This window comes from Centruroides vittatus, unplaced genomic scaffold (genome assembly GCF_030686945.1).
Source record: "Centruroides vittatus isolate TY-2023 unplaced genomic scaffold, ASM3068694v2 contig_10, whole genome shotgun sequence".
Lineage (NCBI taxonomy): Eukaryota > Metazoa > Arthropoda > Arachnida > Scorpiones > Buthidae > Centruroides > Centruroides vittatus.
This window is the reverse complement of record NW_027120658.1, coordinates 4,289,343-4,311,502: the sequence shown is the minus strand read 5'-3', so window position 1 is coordinate 4,311,502 and position 22,160 is coordinate 4,289,343. Positions and strand designations below refer to the sequence as shown.

Sequence of the window (22,160 nt, the reverse complement as noted above, 5' to 3'; positions counted from 1 at the left end):
TTCGTTCGTAACACACCTACGAATTTCGCGCCGATTTTACTCTTGCACGACGTCACGAAAAGGCTCCCTCTACCTCGCAAATTTACACACTGCCGTCTCCGTTTCGAGGTTACAGGATACTCGGCAACATCCAACACAGGGTAGAAACCGAACGGGGAAAAATTCCCCACGTCGTCGACGTCGCGACTCTAGGGAAAAATTTTTTCCCGTCGCAGTCTCCGAAGTAGGGAAAAATTTCCCTGGCCGCCATTTTGGATCCTAAGGTAACATTAACTCTATTATTCATATATAAAACCTCATTCTCCTAATTACAGGGTAAGCTTGATATTAGACATTTGATACATGGTGTCTGCTTAATAATCTTTGCAGAGTCAATGATCTTTCTGCATTGGAGTATTGTGTGCGCATTGCTATGTGATATTTGAATTTAAGATACTCTTATGTACCAAGTATTTAAAACTGCTGTTTTTCAATTTACAATGTACTGTTCATTACTTTTATTGTAATACCAATTACTGTATTGTGTTTATATAAATGTCTTCATAAAATTCTTACAGAAATTTTCTGTTGTACTGTCATTAAATTTATTCTTTAAAGAATGTCATGACCTCAGCTTTCAGATATATAAATTCCTATTCACAACTGTAAATGTTTTTATCTTGACCATTTGAGTGTTTTAAGATTTCTTATCTAATGAATACAGTTAATGAACAAAAGCAAACAAAAATGAAAAATTTTCAGTTCTTTATTTCATTGCATATTTTAATACTAACTAGTATTTGACAAAGTCAACAACAGAAAAATGTTTGAAGTATGTGCCATTTGGAAAACTGGATCAATGTACATTCCAAAAATAATGAAAATATTGGAGAAATTTATAAATCATCATTCAAGATGTTTATGATTTGGAATAAATTTTTTAAAGTAGGAACTCAATGATTATAATATTAAAAGTGAAAGACAATGACCTGACTTAGTATAAAGATATGGCATTAAAAGAAACATATCACATATACAAGAAATTGTTGATGTTATTAGGACATTATAAACTGTACAAAGGCAGTAATCATATTACTTAAATAATTTTTTTGCTCTTGTATTGCAATAAAAAAATTAAATCATTAAATTAAATAATGCCTGAAAATATTAGAGTCTATTTATGTAAAAAGTAATGCATCTCTCTCTCTCTCTCTCTTTTTCTGTAGGTTTTCTCAGCTGTCTTGAATGATTAAAAGTTGAAACTTAAAAACTGTAAATATTTGCATAAGATAAAATTTTTGTTGAAGCCAAACTGGTAAATTTGTATTTTAGAAAGAAAATTCTGAAACTGTCTTGATTAAGAGAAATACAGTTTTCGATTCAAAATTGAATTTTATAATTTATAATTAACGTGACTATTTGAAGCTTTATCCGGAAAATAATTGAAATATTAAATGTCACAAATCTGTTTGATCAAACTGTTGACTAAAAAAGACTGCAAAATGTATCAATGCATTTCTTGGAAATGAATAATGTTAATAAACAATTATCTATGTTATCATAGGAATCAATTTCCAATGCCACATAATGTTGATGGAATGTTAACACTCCCTAGTAGCGGTGAATATTATCTTCACAAGGTTGATACCAACGGTAAAATGCGATATAATCTCACTACTAGTGATAAACAGTAATACCATAGACTTCGAGCTATCTGTGATTTTATCATAAGGAGTCTCCAGGCAATAACAATAAATAACAAATTAATCAATTGGGAAAATAAATAAGCCCTAGAAAGAAAAAAAATATTTTAATAAGATTATATTAAAAATATAAAATTTATTTATTTAAAATTGCATAAAACTGAAGAAAAAGTTACTCTCATTATAAATAACACAACAAATTACAAAATTTTGCCATACTAAACACATTACACAGAGTCAGAAAGTTCTTAAATACAGACACATACACAACTTTTTCTATAGCTAAGCCTTGACCTTGATCCGTCATAGCACTGAATACAGGTTTTAACTAAGAATACATTCTACCAACATTACAATAATAAATTTTAAATTATTATCATTATTATTAATTCTTTTCCTATCCCTGAAATAGATATGGGAAATTTAAAATAAAATTTCTCCTTTCTATTATTAAAAAATTTAATTCATTAACATATTATTGTACAGGGTAATTAGAAATAAACTGATGGTACTCAGACACATGGGGAACTGGTTCTACTGAATCCAACTGAATGAAAGTTGGTACACATGCAATGTAGATATGCAGGGAGAAAAGATTTATGGGGAAAAAATTAACAGAAATTTTTACCACCTGGGGAAAACGTGGTGCTGTTCATTTAAAAACATATGTTTCTGGTTGTGGGGTTATTTGAAAGATTGTGTGTATTGGGGCATTTGCACTCCATCTCAGAGCTGAAGGCCAGTATAATGGATGTCTCCCAGATTCATCCTGAAATGTTACATGCAACAGTTAACAATTTTACAATTGCAACATGTGGTTGACAGAAAAGGACCCTGCATTGAGTACACACTATAAATGTGTAAAATGTAATTTTATTATTCTAATAAAATTCTGTCCATTTATCTTATAATTTTCATCCTTACATTTCCCCTAGTGGTGAAAATCTTAACTAATCTCCCATGTAAATCTCTTCCTCGTGATCTGCATTGCATGTGTACAGTTTCATTCAATTCTACTCAGTAGAGCCAGCTCCATACATTCGAGTACCATCAGTTTAATTCTAACCACCCTGTATATTACTGAAAGACTACTTGGTTTGTAAATTTTTTCTGGAAGGAACCTTATTTTAGAAAATCTAATCTAAACAAAACACAACTTTTAACAGAAAATTATGATGCTCTCTCAAAAATTCATAATTTTCATCAGATAATTATTATAAATTCACTTCACCAATCAGTAGACAGCTTATTAAATCATCTTCAATAAAGAAAACTTAGTAATGGAAAAAACTAGTCCATCAATAATAGAATTTTCAAATACATTGGCTAGCACATTAGGGTTGATTTCCATTATATGTATTTGTCTATTAGACCATATTCCAGTAAAGTATTGCCATAGTAACAAGTTAAAAGGCAAATCCAAATACCAAATGCACACAGTAATCACATCCTATTTCTATTGCACTAAAAGAGTATTGTGATTCAGTTATCACTAGGATATTTGGAAAATGTCATTGACATAGAAATCAATATGAAATGTGTGCCAAATATATGCAATCAATCCAGTAGTAAATCAGACAGATACTTTGCATGAAGGAAAGCCTTTGAAAATGCTGCAGGCAGCAAGATGTTAATAAAAAACTTAAAAAAAAAGATTTTGAACTGAATTCAATCTTAGTTCCCAGACAACAGGCATTTTACCACATGGCTAGCCAACCAACAAATTTTAATTTTCTTAACACTTCTAGAGTAAAACTTAAGTTTATCATGCTAATTCTAAAATCAGCATCTTAATGATTATTAAAAGGAAAGAATAAATTAGTTCCAAATCATATTTGATGAAATACTGCTGTATTTGTTGAATCATTTACAGCATCCTATAAAAATGAAATGATTAATCAAATTATTGTTGAAATCAACTAAATACAGAGAAATAAACTGTTCTGTGACCTCTACAAGTCTTAGATATGGTAAAATCTAATCAATCAGTTTCTTTAGAAATAAATTAATAATCTTATAAAATTTGCAAATGAAGTTTTTTTATAATTATATCTAATATTAATTATATATTTTTTTGTAATATTAAAATAAAAATATTCTATTCTATTCTAATTTTTAGGTGATATGGTATCTTAATCTGAATTATATTTAAAAAACTAGATTTATTATATCTTTCTTTTCTCTGCAAATTTCAAGTAAATTTGAGAATTTCAATATAGCTCAAACTTACTTGAAATTTAGAGAAAACAAAGATAGAAATTCAGCATCCCTTATCCACATTGTAGTAGATTATTATATTTAATCATCATTCATACTTTCGAAGTTTCTTTCTGGCTATAGGAAGACTAGAGGTTTCTTCTTTTAAGATGAATTGTCGAGCACCAAGAACATAATCTTGCCAATAACTGGACCAGTTTAGCTGCTTTATATCAAAATTAAATATCTGAAACATAAAACATTTGTTTAGTTTTACATTCATATGGACAAATCTTTTGTTTACTACTTAAAAAAATTTCTTATGGCAGATACAAAATAAAATTAAGAATAAAAGAAACAACATTGTATAAAAATAATTACTTCAAAAACACAATTTTGTGTGTTCCCAAAAGGCATAAGAATATTCAATTTTAATATTAATAGTTAAAATGAAAATTAGGTTAGGGACATTGTACAACTTTGTCATATTGCAAAAAAAAATGAGGCAGAGACAGAAGGAGAGAGGCAATCTTTGCACTCTCCACTGCACTCTTATTAAGTGTAAAAATCTTTACACTTAATAAGAGGCAATTTTTACACCTTCCATCAGAGAGGTGATTCAAGAACAAAGCAATTGGTGTTGATTATGTTATTCTTGTGTTTTGTTCATTTTTCACACAAATTTCTGTTAGGCATGCAAAATGCTGTTTTTTTGTTTTCCCCCAAATTCTGTTAGGTGTGCTCAATTGCATCAGAGTACAGACACTGACACAATAACCCCACTATGTCTCATAAACAAGGTCATGGACTACTATTTTTGTAACATTTTGATTCTTCATTGCAATTAATGGAAAATGGCAAAGATTCATCAAAATCAGCCCATTAAATTTTGAGAATGAACTCAATTCTACAGGCCATATAGAAGACAGGCTAACAATCTTGGGACATTGTGCAACTTTGTCAGGTAATTTGTATGGTGTTGCTTTGTCACATGCACTCATACTAGCGACCTTATATCTCAAAGCAAAGTAACAGATCTCCATTTTTTATTAGATTTTTGGATTCTTCATCACGATTAATGGAAAATGGCAAAGTTTTATCAAAACTGATCAATCAAATTTTGAGAAAAAACACAATTCTGTAAGCCATATAGAAGAGGCTTCACTAACGCTCTGCCTCATTATAAGTACTAAATATAACTTTTCCTTCCAGAAATAAATGTACAGGGTAAATAAAAATAAAATACCTGTCTATCTTTTTCTGACATCCTCTCCATCAGCTTAAATTGATTATTACAGTGGAATTTCCATTCATGAGTTGTAAAATAATTCAAACTTTGAATGGCTCTATGCAACTTTTGATACAATTTCACCATCCTATATAATGAAATTATTTTTATAAATTTATTAAACTTGTTTAATAAAATGTTCAATAATGCATTTTATGTTGTACAAATGTATTTAAATAAAAATTTACAATCATATTTAAATTTTGTAATATTCACATTGCCATAATTTAAACAAAAAATGTTAACGATTTATTAGAAATATTTATAAATTTGACAAAACAATGAAAGATAAAAGTTTAAGTTATCAACATTATATAAATTGCAAATACACTTAACTAAAATTAAAGGTAATGAAAATGAGCCTACAGTGAATTAGCATTATACACGATTAATATACCTTATATAGAAAAAAAGTGCAGTTAAAACTTACTTTGGCTTTCGTCCAATAAGCAAGGCAACAATATCAGTTAAATAAGCAGGAACATGATGATAAAAGAAAACACAAATGTTATTTAGAAGACGGCTATTTTTGAATGTTGCTCCGGGATATTGGAAAACTTCTGCACTTGGATTTTGTATGATGTAAGGAAGAGCAATCCTGTCCAATTTTCCCCAAGTAATTTGATTTGTAGTACCAGAGGTACAGTGATAAATCAGATTATTATTTGTCCTGTAAATAAATAAAATATAAGCAATTTTTTAAATCAAAAACTTTGTTTAAGTAGTTATCATAAAATTAAAGTTCTATGTACAGAAGATTTAAAAAATATCATATTGAATTTAATTTTTATAGTAATACAATATCAGAAGTCAATGAGTCTATTCACATTAATGATGTCAATGCAGTAAGGACTATTCTAATGATCATAATTTTCAAAAGTTAAACAATTCCCAACAGTATAATCATTAGGATAATTTGAAAAAATTATAATTAGAAACTTGGTGTGAGAGTAGTTTTAATAAAGAAAATTTTCAGTACAAATTTAGACAAATAACTGTTAAAGAATGGCTATATTTTTACTTCTTCATTGTTTACTAGGCAAGATAACTGCTATATTAAAAAACACTGTTTCTAAGTGCTAAACATTCTAATTTCTATCTCAATTCAAATGTCATATAACAAGAACTTTGCAAAATAGAAAGAAACAATGGGATAACTACAAAATTTCTGTTTAAGTTTACATAATTGATAATTGTTGTCTTGTCTTGCAACAATAGCCTATTAGAATATTTTAATTGTAATACTTATTTTCATTCATCATACAATATACTTTCTACAAGAAAAACTATTTATTTATTAAACTTAAAAACAATGTGGTAAGCTGGAATCACAAGCTAAAAGTAATTTCTTGGCTATTTCCATGAATTTAAAATATTTTTGTTTAAAAAACAGAATAAAAGTAATCATAATCTAAATTTCATCATCTTCAGTGATTATTTTATCTTTGAAAATCAGAAAGGTCATAAGAATAGTCATTATAGATTTGATATACACAATTTACATTCTTATAGTTATTGTTAGATTAATAATAATCAATTTTGGTCACTATATAATAAGTTTCAAGAACACTTTTCATACTATATTATGTGAGAACCCGGAATTTGATGAAAAAAATACACAATGTTGTCAACCTATTTGGATGACTGTTGTCCTTTACTACCTGAGAACATCTCAATTTACATTTTCTTGACAGTGAAAGTGATACTTTCCCATGACCCTTTGACCTCCTGCCGTTCTCTACCATTTTAATATTATAATTAACAGCCAAAGGAGGCAGTCATAGCCAGTTCCTCCCTGATGCAACAAGTCACCACCCTGCCCTATAATGGAAGTCGCTGCCAATTCTTTGACCGATATCATTAACTATGTGTCTCCAAAACAGATATGTGATTGACTCTGACATGGAACATTATCCAGAACTCTTCTAACGTGCCAACCTCCTCGATTATTCAGCCTTCCTAACAGACAGGTTGAATCTCTCCTGCATCAAGTCTACAAACGGATCCTTCAACCTACAGGTATTTATCTTCATGCAAATCACATGTGAGCTCTCTCTTGCGAAAAGTGACAGTATCTATACCTAGTTTAGTTCATTACATTATAACCCATTAACGAAAATGTATACTATGTATTCTCCTTTACAAATAAAAGGTTTTAAGTTGTTAATCTGGTCTCAAAGTGATTCACTTCTGACATGCTGTCTCTCCGACCTCCATCCTGAACCCAAATCGCACATGCACACAGCTGCTCGTGTAACCTCACAACAACAACCCTGACATTAAACAAAAACAGTCCTAGTTGCTGTGAGGTGTCTTCTATCCTGATGTAATCATCGTCGAAGTGATGTTGACCCTTCTGTCAAGTGGTGCCAAAGCATAGGGGCACTTAGTTCAATTAATACAATTGTAACAATGCACGAACAATCTTGAAAAATTATATTATTGATCAACAATCTTTACATTTTTTATTGACAAGACTATGTCTTGTTTATAAAATCATACATCCTGTTGTCTTATCAGCTTAGAGGTATGAAGAAGTACATGTCAGGAGTTGAGATTCGGCACAGAGTATTAGGTGCCCAGATCATGCGCACATAAAAAAAAAACCAGACTTTACTTTATTAGCTATGCATTATATGAGTTTCCCAGAAAGTAATAACATATAATTTAGTTAAGAAAAAATAATATTTCCATTACAAATAACATTGTTTTGTTCATTTATGTTAAGTTTTCCATAGTTTATATCCATTTCTACAGTTTTGTAAGGTTATAGAAATGGAATTAAACTGTATTAAAAAAAAAAAAAAAAAATTGAATAGGCCTGAATGCTAGCAGTCTGCATATCTCTGAAAATAATTTCAAGCAATCTTACACAACACTTTTGCTTTTATAGTACATTTACATTACTTAATTTCTATATGGTTTTTATGGTTTTATATGGTTTTTATCCTGATTACAAATTTTCTGATGAAAGAATGAATGAAGATACTTATTAACAAACTTAAATCTCACACAAACAAACTAAAAAATGAAAAAAAAACTTTAAAGAAAAAATATATTATATTCCTGGTATGAATCTTCAGTGAATTTCATGATAATTTAAATTATAAGTCTTTAATGAATGAATTAATTCAAATAAAATTTCTATACTTGCTTCTAATCTGAAGACTTGTCACTTTTTAGCTTTCTTCTTTCATTAAAAGTAGAACAGCTAAAACAGTCTCTTGGTGTCCAATTGAAAACATTCCCAAAAGGTGTGAGAAGTCCTCAGATTAGAAGCAAATATAGAAGCTTGATAACATTAAAGAATAATTTAGATCAGGGCTTCTTAAACACTTTTCCATTGACAACCCTCTTTTACATCAGAAAATTTTATGCGATCCCCAATATACAGGTATATAAAATAGTTACATAAATAAAATCACTAATAATAAATTATAAAACAATTCTTTAATATATGTATTATCTCACCATTTATTAAAAGCAAAACAAATTTGCATACTACTGACATGGATATGCTTGTTTATTTCTACATAAAAAAGTAAATCTTGGCTGAATATTTGATATTACAAAATGGTAATGATGCTTACCAATTTGATTTTATAATCATTAATACTAAAAATGCTGCTTTACATAAATACATAGTACAAATTTTATAGTTGTCAAATTTTTGTCCTTTGGGATTGCAACCAACAGTTTAAGAAGCTTTGATTTACATTATATGAATAAAGTATTAAATACCTGTGTACTGCAGTGCTCCATGCAACTGTTATCATCAGATTGATAACAACATCAACTGGAATTAAATCTGCAACTCCATTGCAACGACAGTGTAAAGTCTGCAACATACCTTTAGTGGACTATCAAAAAAAATTTACATATTAAGTATCTATTAACACATTGAAAATTTTTATCTAATTTTATTCTGAAAATAATTAAAATCTTTCAAAATTACAATTCTTCAGGAAAAAGTTTTTGCTATAAATTTAATACTTTCTCTCTCTTCAAATAAAAAAAATTGTCAAATTTTTTAAAACCCTGTAGTTTCAATTCTGTTTTTTTTTTTAAATAATTTTACAAAGTTATTATTATTAAAATTATAATCTTTGTATATTTTTACATTAGTTTATCACATATTGCTACAATTTCATTGCAAAAATTCTATTTACCCAATTCTACATATTTTAATAAATTATTCATATCCTAATCATTAAAACTATGATTGTCTCAAATATTTTAAGATTAAAAGTATTCATTCATCTTCAAAGACTTAGTTGTACTTAACATCTTTTGCAGAAAACTAGAATTAAACTGTTCTTACATCACTTTATATAAACAGCCTGAAGTTTTATAAATAAGATAATTTTTATTATGGATATTAAAGAAAATGAATAAAGATCAAAGCAAATACCAAAATAAGTATATCAACATATATATATTGATATTCAGTAAAATCTCAATACTCAGATTGTTCTTGGCTATAAAGTCTGAATGTCAAATTGAGAATTTTGCTCCAAAATTAATAGTAAAATATTAAAATTTAAGTCAAAATAACTTGTTTTAATGTTAAAAAGAAAATATTTTTTTAAACATTGTAAAAAATTGTAAAATTAATAATAATAATTTAATATTCCTTAAATAATTTTAGAATAGTCTGAGAGAAAAGAATCATTCTGGAGTGGTATTTTATTAAAACTGAATATGACTTAATGATTTCTGGGGATTTTACTACTTTGGAGTATCTGAAAGAGGCTTTTGCCATGACATCCATTGACATGTGATGTATGTGATCAATACAACTATTTCATTAAAAAAAATCACAAATTTGTAATTTAGATAAGAGCAATAGAGTAGAAGAAAAAAACTCCAATAAAAAATTCAGAAATAAATTTTGAATAACATCAGAATTGCAGGTTTTATAAAAAACATTGTTATTTTTTATATTATGATTGCTAAACAATTATTTATTGTGACGACATTACAACGCCAGGCTGCAATTTTTAATTATATTTTTAATTTATTTAATTTAAAATATATGCTCTCCACCCCATTAGTAGTGGCTTGCCCCTGTACATCACACTTTTCTTTTAACAACAGAGTTGTACCAGTCATCTATCTAATATCCTTCACAGAAAAATTTTTGAATTGAAATAACACGACTCCTGGTTTGCATCAAAAGTTCTTATATGGTTAATCAGGGCCTCCTGCCCCTAAAGTTTTTATAGCTGACATTTTCTTTCATCTATGCAACTCCATTCTTAGGATTAAGAAAAAACAGATAGATGGATGGACAACAGTGGGAATTTATATGTCCACAATTTTTTCAACCTGCAGCCCAATAAATTTACATCATAAAAAAAGTAAAATGCATGAATATATAAATAGAAAACATATTTACTAATCAAATATGAAATTTAATTTGGATCCTAATTATCCAATAAAGATTCAACAAAGTATGAACTAATAAGGCATTAAAAAACTAGAGTATAATCAGATAATGAACAAAGAAAATTTTCAAGTTTAAAATATAAAACCTTTGAAATTAACTAAGTTTTTTTTACCAGTACATTATAAGAAACACCAAAAGAAAATTTTAATAAAGTATTTATTATAAAAGTAAAACAATTTTAATTATATACACTACAAAAAAAATTTCAATGCAAAACGAATTTAGAATATAAAATATTAAAAGATCAGAAATTTAAATTGTTAATTAGTAGTAGTAAGACTATTTAGCTATTTAATAATTTCAGTGAAGTAAAATAAAATACTTACAGCCACAAGCAAGCCTGTAGGACCATTTAAATTGTCAACCCATCCCTGAAATAAATTTGTATTTATATAAATATTCAGTAAATAATGCAAAATGTTTTAATAAAAATCAAAGGTTTTAAAATATATACAAAGGGTGTGTGTATCTTGTGTATTATATATATATATATATGTTAATCCGTGCCAACTTGTGCATCAATGTGTCAAAAACAAATCTGGACATGCCTGAATTGTCATTACACAAAGAGCACTGTCAGCTTGTGTTCGGATTCCAGCTGTATTAGATATATTTATGTGCACCTTTACACTAACATTATGTTGTACAAATTATGTAGTCCCAAAGATAGTGTGTTTTGATAGGGAATGCAAACCACCAAATAACCTGAGGCAAACTGCCATCAAATAGAAAGTGCCAGCTGTTTTATTTCACAACATACTAGAGGTTAAGCTAACTAGAAAGTGAATGGTTTTTTTAATTTCAGAAATAAAATTAAAATAAACACATTTTTATGATTAACAATAATTATTCCAATATTTTTTTTCCTGAATGTTTTATTGTACTCTCCATTCAAGAGAATTTTCTGAAAATATTTTGTTGTTTTCAAATATAAATTATTAAAACTTCAATGGATTAAATAATTTTAAACATTTTAATCCAACATTTTCTAAGTCTGTAGCAGATTATTATATAAAATTTAAAAACAAACTGGAATAGGCTCTCTCCACGCTGCGGTAACAATTGATGGTCGAACAATAGCGACTGGAAGATTTCCGCATTCTTCTACTAATAAATTTTCAGCTAAAGCTTTTGTAAACGTATATGTATTAGGCCGTCCTTTGATCAAGTGAGGAGTGAGAGCTGTCATTAATTCAGCATTCATCCATCTGTTTAAAATTTAAGAACACTTAATAAATTTAATTAAATTGATAGATTTTTATTAAGTTATTTTAATAAATTTCTTTACTGGAATGTAAAATAAAAGCAACTCACTCTGTGGCATCAATTATCTTTTGTGGTGTTACAGGTGCTGGATAAATTATTTCTTCAATGTCTTCTCTATCACAGTTACAATATGCTGTTGACACATGCACAAGAGCCTGTCGAAGTAAAAATGTTACTATATACAGATAAATATTTTTAGAATTTTAATTCTTAATGCATTTTTTTTATACATTAATATAGTTATCAATGGTTTTGATATAAAATAATCTTAAATATTACAAATAAGAAACTTAAATAAAAAAATACAAACAAATATTTTAAAATATTGATATACAGTGGAACCTTGCTTAACAAGCACCTCGCATAATGAGCAAAATAAATTGTGAAAAAATGACTTGCTTAACGAGCGAATTTTCGCATAACGAGTTGCCAGGAGAGGGGAAGTCCTGGATTGTGCGTATGCTCCATCTAGCATTCGTTCAGCTTGCATCTTAGTGTCGCCTGTGATCACACATTTTTCCAAATTTTTTCCAACACACATTACGTATAAACATCAACAACCATAGCCCATTACATAATAAACCCGCCAAATGATAATGCAAAATTCTAAGGCTACGTAAAGGCTATAATTAAATATTAAAAATTACTTAATTTGACTAGAAGTAGTCAGTTATGCTGCCATCTTGTATTGAATTTAATGACCGATTCCAAATTAAATTTTAGAAATGTCTAAGTTAAAAATTAATTATTCATAATTATTAAATTTAATACAAGATGGCAGCATAACTGTCTACCTCTAGTCAAATTAATTAATTTCTAATATTTAATTATAGCCTTTACATAGTCCAAGAATTCGGCTTGTTTATCAGACATTATCTGTGATTTGTTTTGTTTTCTGCAAATGAAATTTGCATTCCAGGTTGGTTCACTCTGTGCTAGAAGAAATGATGATGATTCATGTTCCTTAACAATGTATATTGTATAATTTTCTTTGAATAAATGTAATACATAAAATATTTGAGTATATTTTTCAGCATGGAACACATTATTGTATTTTACATTAATTTCTACGGGAAAAATTGTTTCGCTTAACGAGTGTTTTGCAATATGAGAAAGACTCTGGAACGAATTATGCTCATTAAGCAAGGTTCCACTGTATATCCCAGTAGCATAGCGAACATAACTGGCATCTGGGGCATGACACTTTATTGGTGCCCCCTCCCTTCTCCAGAAACACACATAGTTTGTCTTGGAGACCATTTGGGCACCCCTCTGCAAGTGGTGCCTGGGGCATGATACACCCCCTTGCACCGCCCACGCTATGCCACTGGTATATCCAAAATTATATTTACAGCTTAGCTTCTTACGAGACTAATTTAAAGGATTAAACTGGAATAAGGAATAAATCTGAAGTAATGCCAAACAATTGCTGCATTACACTGGGTTATAATAATGCTACTATTTAATAATTAAATGTCAAGTAATTTGGCCTAGAGTTACTTGACATTTAATTATTAAATAGTAGCATTATTATAGCCCAATATAATCTAGCAATTTTTGGAATTAATCTAAAAATCAAGTTAATATATTTATTTGTAAACCTAAAGTTTTCTTTAGCACTGGGGATATATAAAATTTGCATAAAGTAATTTTTTCCCTCTTTCTTTCAGATGGATATGCAGTTTATAATGTTCAATAATCTATACTCAGGATGACCAAAAAAATTTAAGTATGATATTACAGCTTCTCTTGCAGAAAATGGTAAAAATGTCCCCTCAGAGATCCCAAAATCTGAGAAACGAAGTCCAGAGATATAGTAGGCCAGATTCCACAAGAGATTATATAAGTAGCAAAAAAGTCTACCAAAAACTGCAGGCCAAGAACCAGAACATTTGTGAGCAAGCAGTCAACTACCACAAAGTGGAAACACAGGACACAACTTACATGTCTTGTAAGCAATGCTGTATAACTAATATCATTACAAATTTTTCAGTGCACAGTAACTTTTCAGACACCTTGTAAATTTGTTTATCGACATTTTTACTATTAAATTATTTTGTAAACAAATGTATCAAAATTTATTGCCAATATTTAATATTTAAAAGTTTATAGATAACTGGGAGACAAAGAAAAATAAAACCGAGTAAAAAAGGTTTAAAATTGATCTAAATCTAAAAAAAAAGTAGTCATATAGATTGATGTAAAATGACAGCAATTGGAAACTCAATTGGACATGTAGTGCACAATGATTTTACAACCAGCAATTGGCCCAAAGACTTTACATGGTGAACTATGACCTCAAATATCTTGCCACAGATTGAATTTCAAAATTCTGGCTTTGTAACAACATTGCCTTGACAATTTGTAATTATTTGTAGAAAAATCACATTCATTGGTCATGTGGTTGTTTCACAAACAAAACACTTTCTGACTTATGCAGAGTTCCATTTAATAAAGATATCTGTGTGTTCAATATTTTTTTATTTTTTATTAAAGAAATTTGTTTTTATCAAATTCAAAGGAAATGGCATAAACGTTAACAATTAAAAAGAATTCAATACAACTACTCAATTGGTATTTTATTTTAAGTATTTTCCAGTGTGTAGAAGATATTGAATTTATATTGAATATGAATTTCTGAACTCATTAGATTAATAACAAGTTCATAAATATCAAAAATAATGCTATTTCATTTATCTCATTTAATAATCTAATAGTAAAAAGTTATAAACTGTAGAATGTTTTTTTTCTTTGAATAAATATGAACAGGTAGGGGAGGATAGCATATTGTTTATATAACAGGAGACTTAACCCCTCATGTATCCAGAAATACATGGTGTTTTTTTTCTATGAATTTCTTAAATGAACTGTGGGCTTTGTATTAGTTCTCAATTGATATGTTCTGAAGTGATTCCTACAGTGGGTTTCAACTGTAGGAATCACTGTAGAAACATTCATTTTCTGTCAAATTGTTATAAAAAAACTGAAACTGCTAATAACAGATTTCAATGTAACTCCAAATATACATAAAATCACTATTAAAATTTAAGTGTACACTTTTATAAATCAAATTTTCAAGAAGAGTTCATTTTTGTTGCATTTTCAGATAACTAAATCACTCTTCCTATCAACTACAAAAGCTACCACCAATCAAAGCTGAAATTATCGAGCTCGAAACGGCTATATTAATTATCTTGTAATTTATAATTAATATAGCCGTTTCCAGCCAGATAATTTCGGCTTTGGTTGGTGGTAGCTTTATATGTTACGGGTCAGCTGTTGTTGATTATTTGCAACTACAAAAGTATGTATCTTGTCATGATGACAGAAAACAAAATTATTACACATCCAAAATCATAATAATAATAATAATAATAATAATAGAGTAGGATAGATAGAAGCTTCAATAAAGGATATTCACAATATTGAAAATTCTCTGAAAACCTATATAAAATCATCAATAAGATCTAATATGTATAATACAAAACTATTTATTCATATTGTACAATGTAATTCAACTCTTATTAGTTAAAAATACAAAGTTTTTGCTAATATATATATATATATATATGTTTGGGTGTTTATGCAGAACAAATAATTGAACTTTGTCCAGATCATAGTTTCAGAGACAAAAGTACTTGATATAAGTCACTTTAGTATATTCTTAGAATTTCTCTACCGTTAATTAAATGTACAGTACATCACAAATGTTTATCATCATATGTAGATATATTATTTCAGTACAAGAGAATAAAATAAAATGATTTATAATTAAAGTTATAAATTATAAAATAATCAAATATTGATTTCATACGAAGCTAGAGTATTTAATTTTTTCTTTTTTAAAAAATTATTATTATTATTATAAATTCAGATGCTTCAATTCCATGAAATTGAATCATATCATAACCATCCAGGAAAATCTAAATATTCAACTTTGTTGAGTATATATCTAACATTTCTGAGATGAAAGATGATATAATCTATCAAGAATGGTTAAAATTAGTATGTGTTTTTAATTTTTCAAATTAATTGGATAAAACGTAACAATCACATAAATAAAAAGTTAAAATAATTAAAATTTAATAAAAAGAAATTTTTATGATAAGTTTTAATTTTTCTGTACATTTTAAAATAAAAAAATACTTACTTCAAGATGAACCATTTTATGACAGAGATTTACAAGTCGTCTTGTTCCTAAAACATTCAGTTCTACTGAAAGTCTAGAAAGAATTTAATAAGATTTACATAAAATCAATAAATTAAATTTTCCATTTTACAGAATATCAAAACTTAATCGACAATGATTCTGGATAAATTTAATTAATGATTAACTTTTAAAATCTTTGTGGCCTTATACAGTACAGATCAGCTGTACTGTATCAGTACACCTTCCTACTCGTATTTATTTAATTATATGATGTAGATTTGATAGTAGAGATGATGGAATCTTAATAAGCAATCAAATCATCCATTTAATCCAATATATCAATGATATTGCAATCATTTCACCATCAAAATTACATCTACAAAAGAAAATTGATTTTTATTTTATTCAATTAAAAATGAAGGGAGAGAAAAATCTATGCATTTCCAGTATGGGGAGATTGGTTAAGATGCACTGAATTAATGAAAATGGTTTACATTAAAAAATTATTCTATCTGAATAATGTAGTATATGGTTATGGTATAAAACATGATGTAAACATATTGAAATTGAAGGCTTTTTTTGATAATTAGAATTATTACTTTTTTTAAAAGAATAAAAAATATCTTTCTCAAAGTTTACATTAATAGGTATAATTTTATCTCAATGTATTGACAAAATAAATTAGAAATAGCATTTTCTTAAATTATATCAATATTTAATGTTTATATAAATATGCTTCTATATCTATATGACCATACAGATCAGGGATCAATAGTCCTTTATGATTATTGTGTCAAACTTCCACTTAGTTGTGGAGACATTAAACAAACAAAAGAGTGCAGAAAACATTTTGTATAAATATACAAAAATGAACACGAAATGCACCATTTTTATTAATGCACTTCTTATGATTTTTACATGCAATATTAAATTTTGATACTAATTATAAACAATAACCCTTTTGTTAAAATGATATATATCTCTACAAAATTTGTACTACTAACAGATCCCAACAAATAAGAGTCCTTACTATAAACACAACAACCTTTTTCTTCCAGCAACTAAATTTTGAGCAGATTCACAACCCACCTTCAGGTCCAAGTTCCAAAAATTTATATACTCACTTATGATGCCAAATATAGCATAAGGAGAAAAAAATGTAGTCTTTCAGCATTAAATTTATTTACTTGATGTATTAAACACATGCAAGTACTTTTGACATTTCAAAATATCATCCTCAAACAAAGAAGGAATATAAAAAATTTGAATAACGATTTTTAAAAACTCTTTACATTATGAAAACTTATGAATCTTTTCTTTTTTTTAACCTAAATGTGTTAGAATTCGAACAAGTGCAATAAATGTTATTGCACACTTTCATTATCTTAGCTATCTATTGTATTTTATTTAATTTCTTTAATCACATTTTATATATCATGAACACACACTGTATTTGTTTTAAATTTAAATCAAAACTTTATTGCACACATTTGAATTTTAAAATATTTCGGTTAAAAAAAATTCTTAAATTTGTTTAATGTAAAGAGTTTCTTAAAAACAATCAGAGTTCAAATTGTGTGTATTCTTTCTTCACTTAAAGATGACATTTTGAAGATGAATGTTAAGTACTTGCATGTATTTCATTCATCAAGTAAATAAATTTAATGCTGAAAGACAGACATTTTCTTCTTTATATGTTCAGGTTCCATCACAACATATTGTAATGAACTTGGACCTAAAGCTGTGAATTTGTTCAAAAAATGTTTTTCTTACTATTAAATAAAGTTGTTGGAAGAAAAAAGTTGCCTTCTTGATAGTTTTGAGCATTTCCAGTTTGAATTTCTGTGTAAGAGTTTTTACAGTTAAAGTTTCTGACAAAATTAATAAATCATTTTATTAAAATTAAATTTTTTGCCAAAAATACAATTACTTTTAATCAATATTTCTTAAGATATATAAATTATATTAGTATTGAAAGAAATTTATAAATATTTTATAGTTAAATAAATTTATAATTATAAATTAACGATCAATACATAATTTATTTACCTTAAAGGTTCATCAAATTTTACTGTGGCTGCAGAATGGAAAACAATTGATACTGTATTGGTTAATAACGTAATGTCCGACTGGCTAATACCTAATTCGGCGGAAGTTAAATCACCATGAACTGGAACAAGTTTTGTGAGCACATGAGGTTGTTCTTTTTTAATTTTGTCGAAAATCTAATAAAGAAAATGTATTAAAAATAATATATAAATTATTCAATCAAATTATAACACATTAAAACATAATTATCTAGAATCATATATTTTATAATGCACTGATTATAAAATATGCAATTTTTTTTTTCATTGTAATGTCATCAAATAATATAAAAGATGTTAATTTTTACAATTTAAAAATTATGTATAATATAAAGAACTCTGAAAGTGAAATATTTATGCACAAAATGAGGACTATACTTTTTATAACTACAGTGTATATAATGTTTATTTTAACATTAATAAAAAAAATTACTCAATTTACAAATATTTGAGGTGAAAGAAAATTTAATTCCACTGGAAATCAATGTTAAAAAAATCCAAGTCAAGTAAATTTATTGATTCAAGAATTTAAATTATTCTAAATCTTGTAAAACAATGATTTCAAATGGAGTTCAAACCCACAATTGTCATCTAATATGTAATTTCATGCTAATTATATCTTATTGTTAGTCTTCCAGAAAATTATCTTTAGATTAAAAAATATCATAATAGCTATTTATCACACAATGCTAACTGGGGATGACATACTGTAATTTAAAAAAAAAGAAAATAAGTATATAAAAGTTCGAACAAATTGTTAATGCTTATTGATGATGACTTTTAAAATTTTTCTGAAATAAATTGCAAATATATATACAATGGAAATACCCTTTATACATTTCATATACTGTATGTCTTAATTATTTAGTCTATCTTAGTTAGTTCCAAAACATTTCTATTCCTACCAATTGCAAAATATTTCATACAGTATTCCATTTATACATTCTCTCTTCTAATAAAGATAATAGATCCTGCAATAAATGCTCTGTTAGGTACTCATCATTTTTAGAATGCTGAGTATCTTCATTCCCATACACATTTTTTCACATTCCCAAAATTAAATGACTTAAAACTGACCTTGGGTGATGTAGTATTTCTCAGAAAAAGAGGGATAATAAAATATTATTTACTAAAATGAATTGGAATCAATTGCAATATAGAAAAAATCTAGATGTTTGTAATATCTGTAACAGCAAGTGTTCATAATGAAAAAATGGTTTCCTTTTAACAAAACAAAGTTTATTTCAGAAACTATTTCAGTGATTCTGTCACAATCACTAACTGATATTCTAAAAAGAAAAGTGTGTAGAGGGAATTATACCATCCATTTGCAATGGCATTGGAGTCTTATATAGACACAAAATCACTTTGGAATTTATTGCTGTTTTTCTATTATAATAATAATAATATTGTGAGGAAATTCCTGAATACAAACACACACTGATACACTTCTTTAATTTTTGTTTCGGTCACTATGCCTTGACTTTGGTCTGGCATAGTACACAGCCACCGGTGTTAACCGAGTATATCTCACTTAACCCAACATAATAATAATAATAAATTTATTTGACATATAAATGAATACATCATCAAAGGGGAAGATAAAACAAAATTTTTTTTAGCTCAAAACATTAATTTCTTTAAAAACTTGTTAAATTTTAACAAATTTTTGGATTTGTTAAAATTTAACACAAATTTAAGTTTGAATATGAATTACCAGATGACATTCTTACGTACTCACCATACATGTTATTTCCACATTTACAGAACATGTGATAACACCAGTCACTATAGCTACATAACTGATTACAAATCATACACACCAAAGATCCACTTCTTGACATAACACAATTCAGCCTCAATGTTGCTATTTGTTTTTTTGCCACAAAAGAGAGTCCACCATCCCTTAGATAGTCTGCCATTCCAAAATCAGGCTTTACCTTACTATAATAGCATAACAACCCAGAATTGTTTAACACATTCCTCATCTCTTGTAGTTCCAATTCTATACATCTCAAAACTATAGACAGTATTCGTTCTTTCCATCTATCAATTTGTTTCTCAATAACCACATCACCAAATCCCAGTTGCTCCAGCCAGTGTTTGAAATTAACCACCATGAATTACTCTTCGCTGCTGTTTTTCTATTAAGATGTTTACATGGCTCTTTAAAAAGGCAATTACATAACTAAATCAGTACATGAATTATATTTATTCAACCATCAACTACTGTAACTCCAATAAAAAGTTGTTACTGTAGTTGGTGATGTAATGAAGTTGAAACATTCATTAAAAGCTGTAATATTGAAAGTTTGTAAAATTAATAGTTTTATGGAAATCTTCTGGTCATGTCATCTTTACTTAAATTTTAAATATATATCTTTCTGGTCCAATCTGTTGAGGAAAACACAAAATGTACACAAGCACACAGTTTTGATCAGTAGTCTAATTCATATTTTACTGTGTCATTAACTCCAAGTCAAACTATTTTAAATTATGATATTATGTGACTTTAGATCTGTTAATAAAAAATTAATTTTTAAAAATATTTAGTTAAAATGCTTTTAATTGCACTTAACATTGATGTAGATGCATTGAACATAGATATAGATCTATGAATAAAAAGTAACAAGAAATTTAAAAAAAAAATAAATCTGTAAGAATATCAAGAAATACTTTTTATATTTACATTACTTATTTCATATATTTGCATTTAATTTACATTTTCATTTCATCAAATTTAAACTAAAAGCAAATATATATTAAAAGATTTAATTGCTGATTAAAACATTACAACTTATACAGGGTGGGCCAACGAAAACGAAACGGCAGAGTGTTTGTGTTCATCCAAGCAAATCGCTCAGACAGGTCGATTTTATTCTCGAGGGGACATCTTACGCAATAAAGTTTTTGCGAATCTGAATATTAACTAAACAAACATTTTTTTCAAAATAAATGTTTGTTTAGTTAATACAAAATAAATGAGTTTTTAAAATTTTTTGTCGTCTGTTGTATTCAGAATCGCAAAAACTTTATTGCAAAAGATGTCCCCTCGAGAATAAAATCGACCTGTCCGAGCGATTTGCTTGGACGAACACGAACACTCTGCCGTTTCGTTTTCGTTGGCCCACCCTGTATACTGTATTTACTCGTGTATAAGATGATCTCGCATAAGGGCAAAGTGTGACTTTAAAGATCAAAATATAGAAAATTAGATTTATTAATACAATTCTAATTTTAGTTTGTTTAATCACAAATAACAAATGCACGTAAATGCACACATTGTCCTGCAAAAATTACTAACATTTTAAACTTCAAGGAAAACTCTTGTAAAACTGACAACAGGTCAGACCACCTAAGAAAAATTCCAGAAGTTGCTTGCCTGGATTTGGTCCCAGGACTCCTAGAGTGATAGACTGATGCTTTAAAACCTTAGTGTGTGGCCCACAGGCACTATTTTAAAATACTAATGAAATTTCAAATATAATTAATATATGAAATCAATATTTTTATGATGAAATGAATTACTTTTAATCAATAAATAAGAAAATTGACTAAAAAAATTACCTTTACATTTAATAATTCGTCAAGCCTCTGCCTTGGGTCTTGTCCTTCTTTTGACCGCAGTAGTAGATAGACAGTTTTAACATTTGGGCAACACCTTAATAGTTTTTCAACCAAGACCTTGAAGCAAAAGATTTATATTTTAAAGTGATGAAAATCTGAAGTAATAGACAGTTATCACAAATCAACATAAAAAATAATTATTAACATAGATTAATTTTGTGATTTCATTGATGAATTCATTAAAAAATCTGTACATCAAAACAAATTAAATCTCAATATATCAAATTAACCAACATAGTGAATAGTTAATAAAATGGCCTAATATTTAATAAAGATTTTCTCCTCAGTTTCTTGTCACTTTTGTGATTTGTTGAAGAGATTGCTGCATCATCTTTGTAAGCATGAAGCTCTTTGTTCTATAGACTTGTCATCTATCCTCAAAAAGGATGAACATCATTGATCATTTATATAAGAG

At 27.7% G+C, this 22,160-nt stretch overlaps 1 protein-coding gene across 2 annotated transcripts in view; it reads right to left on the bottom strand.

The window, feature by feature from the left end:
• Positions 1-727: 727 nt before the first annotated feature.
• LOC136975900 (putative fatty acyl-CoA reductase CG5065) overlaps positions 728-22,160 on the bottom strand; it is a 53,166-nt gene continuing 31,733 nt past the window's right edge. Inside the window, exons 4-14 of one of the 2 annotated variants that reach the window (XM_067271096.1) lie at positions 21,686-21,802; positions 18,081-18,256; positions 16,032-16,104; positions 11,930-12,036; positions 11,646-11,823; positions 10,942-10,986; positions 8,908-9,026; positions 5,597-5,836; positions 5,125-5,254; positions 3,998-4,125; positions 728-1,769 (exon numbers count right to left, since the gene is read on the bottom strand). In XM_067271096.1, the coding sequence (XP_067127197.1) occupies positions 1,613-1,769; positions 3,998-4,125; positions 5,125-5,254; positions 5,597-5,836; positions 8,908-9,026; positions 10,942-10,986; positions 11,646-11,823; positions 11,930-12,036; positions 16,032-16,104; positions 18,081-18,256; positions 21,686-21,802 (1,470 nt within the window). In that variant the 3' untranslated portion in view covers positions 728-1,612. The remainder of the gene's footprint in view (positions 1,770-3,997; positions 4,126-5,124; positions 5,255-5,596; positions 5,837-8,907; positions 9,027-10,941; positions 10,987-11,645; positions 11,824-11,929; positions 12,037-16,031; positions 16,105-18,080; positions 18,257-21,685; positions 21,803-22,160) is intronic. The other variant, XM_067271174.1, reaches the window with a different exon arrangement.